The following is a 15,514-nucleotide window of genomic DNA, read 5'->3' as shown; positions in this document are numbered from 1 at the left end:
GTTTAATACTTCAGTAAACACTCACAGAGAAGCTACTTTGTGTATCCATTTACGGCGCTGCCAAACAAACTTGCGCTGTTTCAACAAAAAAAAGTTGATAATTTGTCTTTTCCCATCACATCATGACCAGCCACTTCTGAATTCACACTGCACACAGTGGACTTTTCACACCTCTCCCATTGCAATCGAAGTGCATTCGTGTAAGTCTCTGCAAAACATGGAGAGATTTGCATGTCATCATGTAGTGGATATGTTGAAATGTCATGTTTCACCAGCGCTGTGGTTAAAGCATGGTTAGACTTAGACACAAAAAACACTTAGTTATGGTTTGGAAAACATGTTTACGTTCCAGCCTAAAATATTCAGTTTTATGGGCACAATCTTGGCTGGAAATTCAGCAACCTCTTGGTAGAAAACACTCACTTTTTGTTGCACTATTTTGTCAAAAAAACACAGCGATGTCTCAAGAAGAATCAATAATGTCTCGCTAAAGCACAACTGCTTTTTGTGCCACTGAGGCTACAGGAAACACAGCAATGCCTTGGTAAAAAAAAACACTGCTTTTTATGCCACTATTCCCCCTGAGAAAAACGACGAGTTCTCTCAAAAGCCACTCTTAACACATTAATGGATCATTAAAAAACAACCGCTTTTTTTGTTTGTTGGTGGTGTGCAGCTTTGCAGGCGTCTTGCTTAAGTGTCCTCTCCATCTTCCAGTTTGAAGAATTGTTGATATTATATGTATGAAACATGCAAATGTAAATTATTCATGATTTACAGAAACATACAAAACTTTCTTCTGGCGACTGGGCTGAAGTGAGATAAAGCATGATTTAACTCCCCAGACTCATGACGTTTCTATTTAGTTGTATAATGTGAGTTCATATATTCAACCATTAAAAAAGAAACGTATTTTCACCACCAATTCTCCGTCATTTCCTCCAGTGTGTGTCCATGCATGCGTGCGTGTTGGGATACATGCCAACAGTGTTGTTCTAACAAATTGTTCTCATCGTTAATACACTTTCTAATTGTTACCTGGTGTGTGTGTGAGGAACAAAACATACTTATAACCCCTCAATGAACACACTGAATACATTCACAACTACCACCTGTCAAGCACGTTGAGGTCCTGATGGGATCTCAGCAGTTTTGAATTCCTTCAGGCCAAAGACACACACACACACACCACTAGAGTATAGATCAATCTCAGCATCATAGCCGCCTACAGGCCCTTTTATCCATGTGTTAAGCACGCACACACACACACACACACACACACACACACACACACACACACACACACACACACACACACACACACACACACACACACACACACAGAGCTACAATCCACGGTTTTGCTTCGCGCCAGTGATCGGGGGGAAAAAAATACAATCCCAAATTCCCTTTTCCCCTTCCCCAACAGTCCGAGGGAGGAAGAGGAGGGAAGAGGAGGGGCAGAACGAGGGAAAACATTTGCTCTCCTCGTTCCAGAAACAACATCCAAATGGTAGCTGAGAGGGAAATGTTTCTTTAAATGTTTTGGAATTACTCTTTCATTACCTCCCTCTCTCTTTTTTCTCAGCCCTTTCCTTCCTTCCTTTCTCTCCCTTCGCAACTCCGTCCCTGCTTTCCCACCCCACACACAAACGCACACACACTTTGGCTCCCACTTCACAAGACAGTTAGTTTGCCATATTGGGATAACCAAGTTGCCAAGAAACATGCTCTCTGACTCCCCAACACGTTCTGAACCTCCATTTTCAGATCCTCGTAAGAAACGCATCTCCATATCAGAGAGGAAAGGGCCTGCTAGAGATCAATCCTGATAGAGCTGTAAATCTGACACACACACCTACACACACACACACACAGAAAATCAGAGGAATCAAACTCGAGAACAAGAGTCTTGATCGCAGATCGATCTGAGATGGACTGAAACGCAACTGAATCCAAAAAACGACAATGCTGGATCATGTACAAAACACTAAAAATATGAGAGAGAAAAATCTCTGGTATAAATGTGTGCCACAAACACACACAAACACGTACACACACACACACACACACACGCACACTCTGGGAACCCATCTGTTATCCATCAGTGGGACTCGGAGCAGGGTTAGCTGGGGGGGAATCTCTATTGATCTGTGTTTTTTTATGCCCTGCAAGAAAAACATTCAAATAGTAAAACTCTGCCGCGCTGTCCGCCTCTGCCACAGCTAACTGGCACACTGACACTGGTAACCATTAATCCTGACAGCAAAGCAGGAAAAGAAGTCTTCACACACACACACACACACTCAGGAGAGGGGGATGCAGGTTTTGCATACATGTCCAGCACCAGATTTGTCTTTATGTGTGAGGGGTTTCTGTGTTCATTCAGGCTGCGGTTTTCAAAGTGTCTGTTAATAATTTCAAAGTGTACACGTCTGGTTTTCCTGCCGTCTGAGTTGTTTAGAGGAAACTTTTTTTCTTTGTGAGCTGAAGCTTAACATAAACTGTTTCCCACTAAAAAACTCTTTGTGACGAGTTCATGTTACGACATGTCGACCTTTAGTTTGTAAACCACGCTGCAATGTGTTAATATCTGATGTGGTTTTACTTTGCATTATTGTTTGTTGAAGCTATTATACAGTACATTAACAAGAGGAAATATACTTGCAAAAAGCAGACTTGTATGCAGAAAACAAATTTTACTACAAATGCATGTTACTGATTAATGTTGCAGTTACATAATGTAAAACTTCAATTTCTGTCTTTAGTACTCAGTAACATGAAGTGTTTCAGTAAAATGAAGTGAATGATTAAATCATAGAGAATTTTACCAAGCAAACCATGTGTGCGATTTAAGCTGCAAACTAATATTAGCTACAGCAGATAGCCACATAATTGCTACAAAAATTAACTGCATGATAACCGGGCCTTATTGAGACAGGCGTTTATTTGTCAAAATGTAATGTGTAGCCACACCGGGTTGGTAAAAGAGACTGAGAATTTGGGGGGGAGGAGTCCCCGACACAAGACCACTGATTAAAAATTACAGGGAAAGTCTTCCTAAAAAGAAAGAAGTGACATCTATCTTAAGAGAAGACAAGATAAACTTTTATTGGTTCCCAGTGGGGAAATTTGGTCACCGCAGCTCAAGGACAGAAATACCCATACAATGGAGAAAGTAAAAGATTAGATAAGAAGAGCTGTTTATAACACTAAAATAAAAATAATAATAATTTGTAATAATAATACAAAACAGAACTATAAAAGAGAATTTCAAGACAAAAATCAGACGGTAAATTGACAGTAGTGAGATAAATGACGAAAAAGTTGAGCTTACATGAAGTGCTCTAAAACAAAAACGGGGAAAATGGACGTTAATCTATCAACAGGAATTCATAAATAATAAAACAACGTGAATGATTTTCTGAAGCAGTTTTTTTGTTGCTGCTGTGATCTAATGTTGCAAATCTCTTGGCGATAAAGATTGAAGTGGAAAAACGTATCCATCTTGCTGTCACTCCCACCACATGCTGCACATCACTGCTGCAATTACATAAGTGGTGCAGAGACCCATTTCTTTATTAGCTTCTGGGAATAATATTACATTTGCCGATTTAAGCCGAAGCCAAATGATCCAACATGCTTTAGTTATTGCGTTTGACTCTTCTCGCCCTTTGCTACATTTGCTTATGTTGTTTTAGCATGTATAATATGTTCTTCAGAAACTGCAGTTCACGCAGCAGTTTATGTTTATCTCTAACAGACTGCTGCCGGACTAAGCAAAGACTATGTTTGCATTTGCTAGAATAGACATAAATATTTTTTAATATTCGTAACAGTTGCAACGGGTGACAAGTTTAGGGACAGCAGCTTGCTGCAGATGCAAATTTTGGAGGGAAACAAGCTTTTGATTCTGTCATAGTTGAAATGATGTAACACAGTGTAAATGGGAATAGAGGTCCTGTGAGTAAACTAGTTTAATTCACAATAAAGTTGGATATTATCAACTGGAGCACAGAAATAAGAAAAGTTTACACTTAAGCTGGGCATACACTGTACGTTTAGAGGTGTCGTTATTGTATGAGCTGAGTGCTCGCACTGTACATGTAAAATAAAAAATAAAACAGCCATTTGACCCCTGCAGACTAATATTGTCAATAAATATTAGTTAGAAAACTGGTGGAAGTTTGTTTGCTCGAAGAGGTCTGTAACATAAATTATCCCAGTATGGTTTATGCATTATGTTAAGGGATCCAGGGATTATTGGCCTGAACGATTATCAGGGCCAATATTTGGCATTTTGCTGATTATCTGTATCAGCGTTTTATTTTAATGATTGCTGACAAATTAATTAATTAATTAAAAACGGCACTATTTTTATTTAATAATTTTTTTATTTAAATGTTCAATTTACTTGAAAAAACTTGCTGTGTTTGATGTTGAAAGTTTACATTTTGATTAAACATTTGCTAAAGGCATTTAAACAAAGCTGTGTGTTGTTTGTTGTATTCCAAATATTAAATTTTGACAGAAAGATCTTCATTTTTTAGTATGCATAGTTCATATCAGTTTCAAATGTCAGTTATAGGTCTTATTAACTACTAATAATCAGTATCATATCTGCCCTGAAAAAAACAAACAATTTCGGTCGACCCCTAATTTTGCTTTTTTGCCATTCATATCAGTCATGATCGGAGGAGAAAAACATCAAAGGGGCAAGTATGCTGTCGTTATAGCTCGACCTGTCCGACCTCCATTTTTCTGTCTGCGCCATAAAACTTTTTTAGGCTGTGTTTGCAACTTTGCACAGGTGGCATGAATAAGGAGGAACTGGTCTTGTGGATTCAACTTGTTGCTCTGCTTCAACTGTGCAAGAGGCTGAAGACAACCAACCAAATTTTCTCAAATTTCAGAGCTTCATCTGAATGACCAACAGCAGCCGAGAGCGGTCGATTTGCCATAATCGGCCCCCATTAAAGCCTAAACACTTCAAGGCAAACAATGTCTGATGAAGCTAAAATTTGGTCAAACTCTGAAATGAGACACGCAGCTCAAAAATTGGGTTATAAACGGGTTTAAATCGTACACTGTGTGCCCAGCTTAAGTGATTTCGGAAACTGGAATATGTTAAAACAGCCACTACGCTACAAAACTGATGAGCTTAAATTACAATGGGCCTTTTTTTACAGCAGACAATTTGACTCATCACAGCAGGAAAAGCACGGGTGTTACTGACATTAACAATGGCTCTGTTCTATTCAAGTGTCCCAGTAAACCATGACAGTGTGACAGTGATCCAGCACGAACAATACAAGCACCCTGAAACTGAAGCAGCTAAATGGAGCAATCTCAATTCAAATCCAGCGAAAACAAGAGCAGTCGATTTATCCACCTCATCCAAACGACAGAAGAGACACAAAGTGTTGTTTTTTTCTCTCATACTAAAGTTGCTCTGACAGTTGGATGGAAGCACACCTCATGCGTGTGTTTGAGTCTCGCTGTGCCGTGCTGTTGCACTCAGAAATCTCTTGTGAAGACAGCAGGTGATATTTTGACACACTCCTCGCTACAAGCAAATGGAAACACGCTCGCAACAGGCACACACACACAATCATGCAGACAGATTGGCATGCACAGTTGCAATGAAACACACATACATTCAAGAACAAATGCCATTTCACTTGAAGCACTGGGTCAGTTGACTTTTGGACATTTATCATGAAGCCATAAACACAAAACCGCAGAGGTGCTGACTGACAGGAAGTGATCTCTTTAAACCGGACATTTCTCAGTAATAGATAAGATTATCCGAGACTGTTCCTGTTGGTGCAGAGTACAACCCACAGCGATGACGGAGCAAGTATTCATTCAGCTTTAGAGGCAAACAATTTGTCAGTAAATCTTAACAAAGGCCCACAACATGAAGATTTTCAAACTCTTAGCAGATGTTCAAAATATGGTAGACCCCAAACATAACGTGTAATGATAGTTGTTTCTTTAGTGTGGGGAGAAAAACTTGCCATAAACAACAGTACAACACACACCCAAATATTCCCTTCAACCTGAGTCACGACCATGGATATATTATTGGTCTCTCTAGACCGGAAATCTCGCAAATCTCTCACGATCAAACATGACTTTAGAATAAACAAACTTGGCGGATGACGAGCAGGAAGAACTGTTAGTTTTTGCTCTATTTACTAAAACAAACATCAGCAGAGTTTAAGTCTTTTTCAGGTGGTTGAACAAGTTACTCTTGTTTCTTTGCAGAATAGACACAAGTCCTCTAAATTCAAAATACTTTCAAATAGAGATGTGAACAGTTAACCGCAGATAATATGTTCGACCAATTATACAGGTCAGTCTTTAGGTTAATTTTGTGCTCTTCAGTTTACAGCGTTGCACAGCTAGCAGACCCAACAGCGTTGCTTTGAAAACATTGTGCAGATCCTCTCGTCTGGTCGGCCAGGTGAGTAAGCTGCTCAATTTTTTTTCATTACTGTCATTAATACAGGCACGTGCACTACATACAATGAGTTTAATAGAAAAAGGAGCAAAAACTCCTTGAGGTTTTGTGATATTATTTTGGGGCCAATGTCGCCCACCCTGAGTGTGCTTTATAATGAGTTAATGAGGCAATTAAGCTCGTCAGTTTTCAGAGACCAACAGAATCTTCAATTCTAAAGGACTACAGTTGTATTTCTCTGCTTAATAGTGTAAATGGGTGTGAGAATATTACTTTTTGTGGGTTTCTACTGTGTATTTATTAGTATGAAAAGCTTTAAGTAAGTAGGGCACAGCGTTGTTCACAACACAGCCGTGGGCAGCAGCGTGACAGCTGCCACGGTTCTTAGTTAAGAAAAGGGTACAATTTGATGTGCAGCAAAGTTTTCTATGAGCGGAGCACACATTTTAAACATCACAATAGCAGGGGATCATGTTCAGTTATTTGTAGAAAGCCAAAATCAGATCAAAATTGATATTCAATTCATTGTGCAGCCCCCGTTTTGAATCATGCATGCAGGGTGCTTTTTAAAATAAATGTCAGGCGTTAAACCGTCAAATGTTCCTGTTGGATCGGTGGCTTGACTTGCTGAAGCACATACCACATCATCAAATCAGACTCTTCCTCACATGTCCAACCTGCTCTGTGTGTCTCTTACATGTCTCTACACATTTTAAATCTTAACTATGTACGCTGGGAGGAATACTATGAACCTTATGTAATGGGACACGTAGAGACTCAACATGCAGCCAAACAGACAGACACAACGCAGTGTGTGACCTTTGTGTGTCGGAGGCTGTTGTTTGAGTTTAAGGGAGGGTTCTGGCAAAGGGAACAACTTAGCTAATGCTTTGGGTATTTCGACATGCCACGGCACGCTCGTTTTCTCACACACACACACCGGCCTATCACTCTTATGTTTGACAGCTGCGTGTGTGTGTGTGCGTCATACGTGTGTGTGTGTCGTTTGTCTGCCTCTGACAGGTTTATTGTAGCAGGGCAGCAGTGCCTTGTGCTTTCTCTTAAGGGGCCTGTTTTCTCTCCTGAAGGATTCAATTAATCTGAGAGGGGACGTGTCCGAGCAACGTCTCCTCGCACACACACACACGTCGGGTTCTGTGTCTTGAATACATATAAACACACACTCACCACATTAATTTTAACGTAAACACACACACTAACCAAGTGGCGTGGAAGACAAATTGGTATCGGCCGAGACAACCCTGCCCTGCCCCGCAAGCTGCATGAATTATGCTTACACTCGTGTGCACACTCTAAGAAATAAAGGCGCAACTAGAACCGTATAGGGTTTTACGGGGAACTTTTTTGTTTCCCCGTTTGTTAAGGTTCCACCTTCAGATGGTTTTACCTGGGACTTAACATAAAGGGTAATACCTAGAACCATCTGGAAAAGGTTCCACCCAGAACCCATTATGAGAAGCTCCACAAAGAACTGGAACCAGACAGCACGCACTCCGGGACACTTTTTGTTCCCACTCAAGCATGATATACTAGGATTATCAACACATGGACCTTGTTACTGTTAGGGGTATGGGTAGGTCCTCAGTTTACAATTTAGACATTTGGATCTCTTTTTCTCTGTGCCGCTGCCTGCATGTACGCAGCTGCAAAGAGTAGCGTAAAAGTCAAAAGCACTCACAACACAATAAAATCTGTGGACCAAAATAATCCCCCAAAGTACGCTACACAGCAAAGCAAAAAAAAAACAAAAAGCAGCTCGACTTGAAGCAATTTCAGTTGTCTGAGGGTCTCATTATTAAGATTATCGGTGTCAGTATTTGGCATTGTGCCGATTTTCTGTATTGGTATTTTATTTTAATGATTGCAGATAAAATTAATCAAAAAGTGCAAAGAAAGTGTCAACATGGGAGGAACTTTTAGGAACTATTGATTCATTTTTTTAATTTAAATTTCACTGAACATTATTAAAAAAGGTGCTTTCAGAAAAGTGTATTTATTGGACTCTGGACCAAGTTGGTGAAATATGTAAGAACTTTTTCAGCCAGATTTTGTAGAGGTATTGGATAAATTACCTTAATATGTTGTTTTATTCTTACTGCCATTTATTTTTCATTTAAGTCTAATCCTGAAATATTTCACAGAACCTTAACATGTACACTTAGTCTCTACATTTTGGAAAATCTGAACAATAGGGGAAATTTAACTGTTTTGATTTATCTTCTGTACCATAAGCTGCTGTCCAGAAAAATAAAAGATTAAAAAAGTTCATCAGGAGCAAATGTAGAACCTCAGCCCTTCAGGATGGTCCATTTAAAAACCTTTATTTCTAAGTGTGTGTGTGCGTGTGTGTGTGTGTCTGAAAGAGAGAACATTTGAAGGGCTACCACATTTATCTAACGGTGTATGAATGTGTTGTGGTCAGGATAAATCTCTTCCTTCCCTCTGCAGAGAGTCTCGGGGGGAAACCCCGGCTCTAACTGCGCTAAGCACAATCACATGCTCCCATTCCCATACACAAGACCTCAATCCTCTCATCTACACCGCTCCACTCACTCAAACAACAACCTCAGCTCTTATCCCTTGAAAACAAAACACTGCTCTCTACCTTAGGGATTGTGCCCACTTAGTTCTCCCTCTCCATTTGTCTTGAGCTGCTGTTTCCATCTCCATCTATTGACTTCCTTTCTCTGCAGTCGCTACAACACCTACATTTGCCTCTGCATCTCACTCCTATTTCCTTCTACTCCCCTGTGAACACTAAAAATGTGTGTGAGAGAGAGAGAAGAGAGCAGAAAAGTTGCTGGTTCAGACGTGTTATCCCTTAAGTCTCAGCAATGAGAGACGCCGCCCTGTACGACATTTCCACCTCATTAAACATGCATTTGTTCCAAACTGAACATGTAAGGTCATTCAGTGCAGCTGAAGTAATCTTCTACAACAATGGCCAGCTGATATAGCAAAACAGAGATTTAACATACATCCAGTTTGTGCATGCTTCTATAAATTTTTATTGCTCTCAACACCCGGAGAAAAAAAAGCAACTGGTGCACAGGGATTGATGTGTTTTACGTTTCCCACGGCTACAGCAATGTTGTGTGCTGTTGGTTTGGTTTGGTTAAAAAAAAAAAGTCACAGGCTGTTTGTTATTCGATTGAAGTGATCTCTGTGAAGTACTGGGATTGTGAATTGACAATAAACAAATCTGCATAAAAAGATATCTGCAAGATTTGATCGTCTGAAATGTGTCATAGTAAGTAGTATCAACCAATCACATTTGAAGATTACAGACATTTAAGGTGCACACCTACAGCATAGGCCACTGAACAATCATTGGGTACACACACACACACACACACACACACACATACACCCTTTATAGACATGGCCACTTTATGCTCGTCCCATGCGTTTTTTTGCCATCATTTGATTCCTATTCAGGACAATCTGGTAAGAATTGTTAAAAACTGTTTGGTATTGCAAAATAATGGAACTCAAAATATGTGATTAGAAAATGTGATTAATCATAATTGACTATAGAAATTCTGCCATTATTGCTTTTTTTTTTTTAAAGAAATGATTGACAGCCCCATTATATAACACATGGTATAAAGAAGATATAATAGTTATCTCACTTTTAACACATTTTATTTGGCTTTGGGGCACCAAAAATGGGTTAACAGTAAAAGGGCTAAACCCAAATATTCGAGCATTTGTTAATACTACAATACTACTTTTTGACACAATGCTATCAAATTGGTACTTGGCATTGGCTGATATGCAAGTTCAGGTACAGGGAAGAAAAAAATGGTATTAGAAAATCTCTACAAAATGAACTAAAGCCATGAATCTGTGCGTGTATATTATTAATAATTCAAAATAGATGGTGTTTTAGAGAGTAGATACAGTTAAAAAATGCATTGCAATACTATAGCTTACCAATATTTTCAAACATCCCGACCAAATGTGGTGCAAAAGAACACTTAACATCAAAAATATTAGTGAAATGTCTTCACTCTGAACAACCACGTGCATTATCTTGATTCCTGATAAGCGCCCTTCACAATAAAATAACCTGCAACCTTTAACAGTAACAGCAGAGTCTCTCCGGCAGCGTCTCCTCAATGCAGTCACATTTCAGCAGGTTGTACCTCTGCTGCTCCCGGATGCCAGAGGGAGGGAAGAGGACAGATGGCCTCAATCTGGCGATGGAGGCTCAGGCAGACCTCCTCTAGACAGAGGACCATTTACAGCCATTTTACATCTATAAACAGTGACTCAGACCTCATCGTGTTTAGATAAAACCTGCAATAGGTGCTCGGGTTATGAAGCGGGATTTCGTGATGGAAAATTATGTCTTTACAGAGTGCACAAGCAGCACAAATGTCAACAACCCCTTTGCAGCTTCACAATGCATTTCAAAACAAACGCTGAGCTGCCTCACACACACATCTGCCAACATAGAGTTGTGGAAATAAAAGAGACGCTCTACTCTGTTAAGTCAGGTGGAAATCCTATTAAAACTGAACTTAAACAGATAATAAGGGAGACTCCTGGGAAATAAGGGTGTGTTGGCAGCTATAAACAGTGAGCCCTGCTATCAAGAGGTCAGCCAAAAACAACAAAGCAAAACAAATGTCTTGAATTCCACAAAACACATGTAAACAAAAACAGTAGCAGCAGGGCGACCTTGGCTCCGGTGATTGCACGCCGGGTCCTTGAGCGCTGCATTCATGCTGTTTATTGCAGTTAAACTAGGAACATTACGAACATTTGCAATTAGCAGGTAATTAACATGTAACAGGGCTGTATAAGTGTTATTACAAGCATGGGACTGAGATCTCGATTGGGTTTGGTTAATGTAATGTGTGTGGGGATTTGATATTGAGGATTGCCATAAAGCTAAATGACCTGCGTCGTACGGTGGTGTGTTTTTAGTGGGTGGAGGCTGCGAGTGTGCGTAGGGGAGATGAGAGTCAGAGAGTGAGAAGGTCAGTGTGTGGGCTGAATAAAATGTATCCCGTTTTAAAGGAGTGTTTAAACTGCCAATCTGGGCGGGAACAGTGGTCGGGTCAATTCCACTTCAAAAACCCCCTCCTCCCGTCGTCCCTGGCTACACATCAAGTTGTCCATACAAGCAAGTCTTCATGCACGCACACCGCAAGCAATTTTCAGCTCGTTTCAGAGCCACGGGAGGGGAAATGAAGGAACATCATCCCAACTGAAACTGCTGCTAGAAACAGGGTTCCCACACATTTTCATGGACAGAATTTCAAAACTTTTCCATGACCTTTCAAGGACCCAAAATATATATTTTTCCTTGCCCCACATTTTTTGAAGCATCTGAGATTTAAATTCTATTCAAACATAAGTTCAGTTTTCCAGGATGTGTTAAAGGACACTTCATATTTGAAAATCCAATAATTTTCATTTTTACAGTTTCTAGCTGTGATAAGCAATGCAGTTTGGGGGATTTTTAAAGAAATTGTGCACTCTAAAACTGTTTTCCTAAGTGTAAAAAAAGCCCCCTTTACAGTTTTCTACAAAAATTGCCAAATATATAGAAAAGAAGAAAAAAAAATCGCTTAACTTATTTTAAAGAAAATATGCCATCCAAACGCATGCTTTAATTTAAAAAAAATCGGTACAAATCTCAAAAAACATCTCCAATTCTTTTTAAAGAAAAAAAACCCTTGTCCTATGTTACATTAATGTAATTTATTACATGGTTGTGAAAATCCATGGCTTATCCAGGTTTTCCATGACTGTGGGAACCCCGTAGAAAGGTATTTGCAAGGTTTGCAGCACATCCAATCACTTCACCTGCAAATATTTCCTTGTTATTCCAGCGTTGCAGAAATCAGTTCAACTAGCTGCAATAAACTGGCACATCTCTTTGCCACGGTACACCCATCAATCATCCAAACGCTCCCTGCTGCGAGTTGATTTCATCTCTGACAGCTTTTCTTGTGTGCAGGTTGAGTGTGTGTGTGTGTGTGGGCTCTCTGTCGGTGTGTCAAATTAACGCTTCATCAGAGCCCTGCCCTGGGAGCACTGCCTCACTTTACTATACCTCTAGTACCTCGCGCTACAAAGTGACAAGTGCTGCATTGAACCCACGCTCAACGATAAGGACAAGGGGGGGAAAACACAACTAAACTGGAATATTATTATCTGCGGGCGGGGTTTACCTCTGAAAAGAAACCAGAGGATCTGTAATTGTATCTGTCTGCAGCTACATGACTTCAGGGGGATGTAAGTAAGTAACTCGATGAGAGCGTTTGTCAGACTTTCCATTTTCTAAAAGACACAGCAGACCTATTTTTCCTACACAACGTATGGTTTGAACCTTGATGACGGCGCTCTGACTTCCCCTTTGACTGACCACAAAATCCTGTATGCAAACATGCACTGTTATCTTCTTTTGCACGATGTTATTTCAAGGCTTCTATTACTAATAGCAGGAGCAGGCATCCGTGTGCGGTTAGCGAAAGTAAAATCACCAGTTCAACAGGGAGTAAGATATACACGCAGATGTACACTGACTACAGGCAATATAGACACACCTACATGATGTAAACAAACACATGGGGGTTTTCTTTAGGGAGCAACTTCCTGGTTCATGTCACACCTTCTCTTTCATGGACAAAGACATCACAATCATCCTTTTTGCATCCAGCATTTACTTAATTAAAGGTCCGGTGTGTAAGATTTAGTAGCATCTAGCAGTGAGGATTGCATATTGCAACCAGCTGGAGCTGGACTCCTTTAGTGTTCACCACTGAGGAGATTTTTGGCGGGAGCTGAATTATCCACAGAAGTCTCTTCCTCTCAAACACAAATAAACCAGGTGGTTTAAAATGGTAAAAAAAAACAACAACACTGAAATGGCCAAATCTACACGTTGGTGTACGCTTGCAGTGCGTTGAGTAGATGGAGTCTGAGCATCATTTGACAGGTACTGTAGCTGGCAGATTCATGTGTTAAGAGCAGCATATACATCACCATGACCTCAAATCAAAAACAAACACAAACAAATAAAAGGAGACTTATAAAACTGCAAAATGTTGAATGTCATTTAGGCTTAAATGTAATTATACTGTGACCATTACTGACCATGTAGGCAATTATTTGTTAACTAGAAAAGCTATGGTGGCTTTTGTCTTGTTGACTGACATTGTTTGTTTTGTCAGCTGACAGGTACGTGGTTGCTGCTGCTGGCTGACAGATTACACTCTATTTAAACAGCTTTCCCAGCCCTCACTATTACATGTTTTGCAGTGCACCTAGAGTTCAGTTTGTCCATTGTGGGCTACTGTAAAAATGGCGATGGAACATGGTGATCTCCTTGGAGGAGGACCCGCTCCATATTAAGATATAAACGAAAACACAACCATCCCTATTTTCAGGTGATTATACAATAAAGAAAACCTATTTATTAGAATACACTCCATATCTGCCATTATAGTCCCCCTAAATCCTACACGCTGGACCTTTAAGTGCACACACCCACTTTATCTCTCTCTCCTTCACACAGATCCCCCAGTTTAAAGCAGCAGCAGGGATGTCCAACACAAACGGAACAAATGCAGCTAAAAGCAGCATCAGCCATTTGCCAAATTTTCCAGGAGAGCGGCTTTTACTCCAAATACACCAGACTGAACCACAGCCGTCCTTCGCTCTCACAAACACTCCAGAAATTCCTCCCCAACAAGGTTAAGAGGTGGTCTGTCATCCCTCTGAGGTCGCAACTTTACCACCCCCACTCTCCCAAAACACACACACACTCACATATGAACTGCATCTGCTCCAACAGCAATGACGGTGTAATGGTCTACATGCAATCCAAGACCGTTGCACCCTGACCTGCACACTGCTGCAACAACACCCACACCACAACCCTCAACAGTCAGCCCTGTTTGTGCCTTAAAACCCACCGCTGCGCGTTGCAAACTGCCGGGTAATTTTCCGCTAATGCGTTGACCATTGCAAAGGCGGAGAATCCTGAACACGATCCCCTACTTTCACATCTGAAACTTGTCACAGCTTTATAAACAGCCACACCTCCTTTATGAAATCTACAGCTGGGTACATTTCCCACGGAAAGCCGTAGCGACATCCAAGCGATGACCGCACATGATGCCACAAACTGCGCGCATTTTTGCGCATGGTTGAGTTAATATTTCATCATTTCGGGGGTTTTGGGTACAGTATTCAAACATCGTGTACTCACTGTGGTGTGGATGTAGGTTAATGGCCGATGGCAGGAATTTTCCGGAATGGAGAGGCGGCGGATGACTCGCGCCCAAGTGACCGGGCGAGGGAGGGATCCTCCCGGCTGCTGCTGCTGCTCCGAGTCGGTGAGACTCCATTGCGAGCCCCGCCAACAACGGAGGTGGTACGTGGACGGATCGGGGAGGTCCAAAATCTCTGCCATCCATTATCCACAGTGGGGAAAGTTGTGAAAAGAAATAGTCCGCTCGGATAGGCCCCCTATTCCGAAAAAGCCAATTCTGGCTATAATAATGTCTTTAGTTTTCCAGGCGAGTCGAGCTCCTTTTCAGCCATCCTGCTGACCTATAAAACACAACAAGAAAACACTCGCTTGGTACATAATCTAAAGACACACTGAACAAACTGTTGGTAGTTTTAGGATTTCTCCTCTTTCCAGCGAACAGGCGGTCCATATGTGCAATGACGCAGTTTGGAAAACCACTTCAAAAACTAAACGCTGGTCGACAGTAACACCGTGTGAGTTGCTCCTGGTGTATCCAAACTGCGGGTCTTTAATGCAGCTTTAACTTAAATCTACAATATTATGATCTAATGTTGGAGCGGACAAGCAGCGCTCCACCCCCACCGAGCACCGAGCAGGCAGGCTGCCGCTCCGGGGCTCCGCTTCCCGGGGAAACACAACCAGCAGAGGGACGGCCAGCTGCTCAGCTGCCCCGGCCATAAAAACACCCAGCGATCATGCGATTGGAAACGCATACGGTCAAATTTTAACAGCCTATTCTACCCTTTTCCGAT

At 41.0% G+C, this 15,514-nt stretch overlaps 1 protein-coding gene across 1 annotated transcript in view; it reads right to left on the bottom strand.

Moving 5' to 3' along the window:
- tnrc18 (trinucleotide repeat containing 18) overlaps positions 1-15,514 on the bottom strand; it is a 75,461-nt gene that overhangs the window by 58,577 nt on the left and 1,370 nt on the right. The window contains exon 2 of the mRNA XM_088069538.1: positions 14,718-15,061. Coding sequence (XP_087925664.1) covers positions 14,718-14,925 — 208 coding nt within the window. The 5' untranslated portion in view covers positions 14,926-15,061. The remainder of the gene's footprint in view (positions 1-14,717; positions 15,062-15,514) is intronic.

The sequence above is a fragment of the Plectropomus leopardus genome, chromosome 18 (genome assembly GCF_026936395.1).
Source record: "Plectropomus leopardus strain MGB_pleo_1.0 chromosome 18, ASM2693639v1, whole genome shotgun sequence".
Classification (NCBI taxonomy): domain Eukaryota; kingdom Metazoa; phylum Chordata; class Actinopteri; order Perciformes; family Serranidae; genus Plectropomus; species Plectropomus leopardus.
Note: the sequence above shows the minus strand (reverse complement) of the source record. Positions and strands in the feature narration are given on the sequence as shown.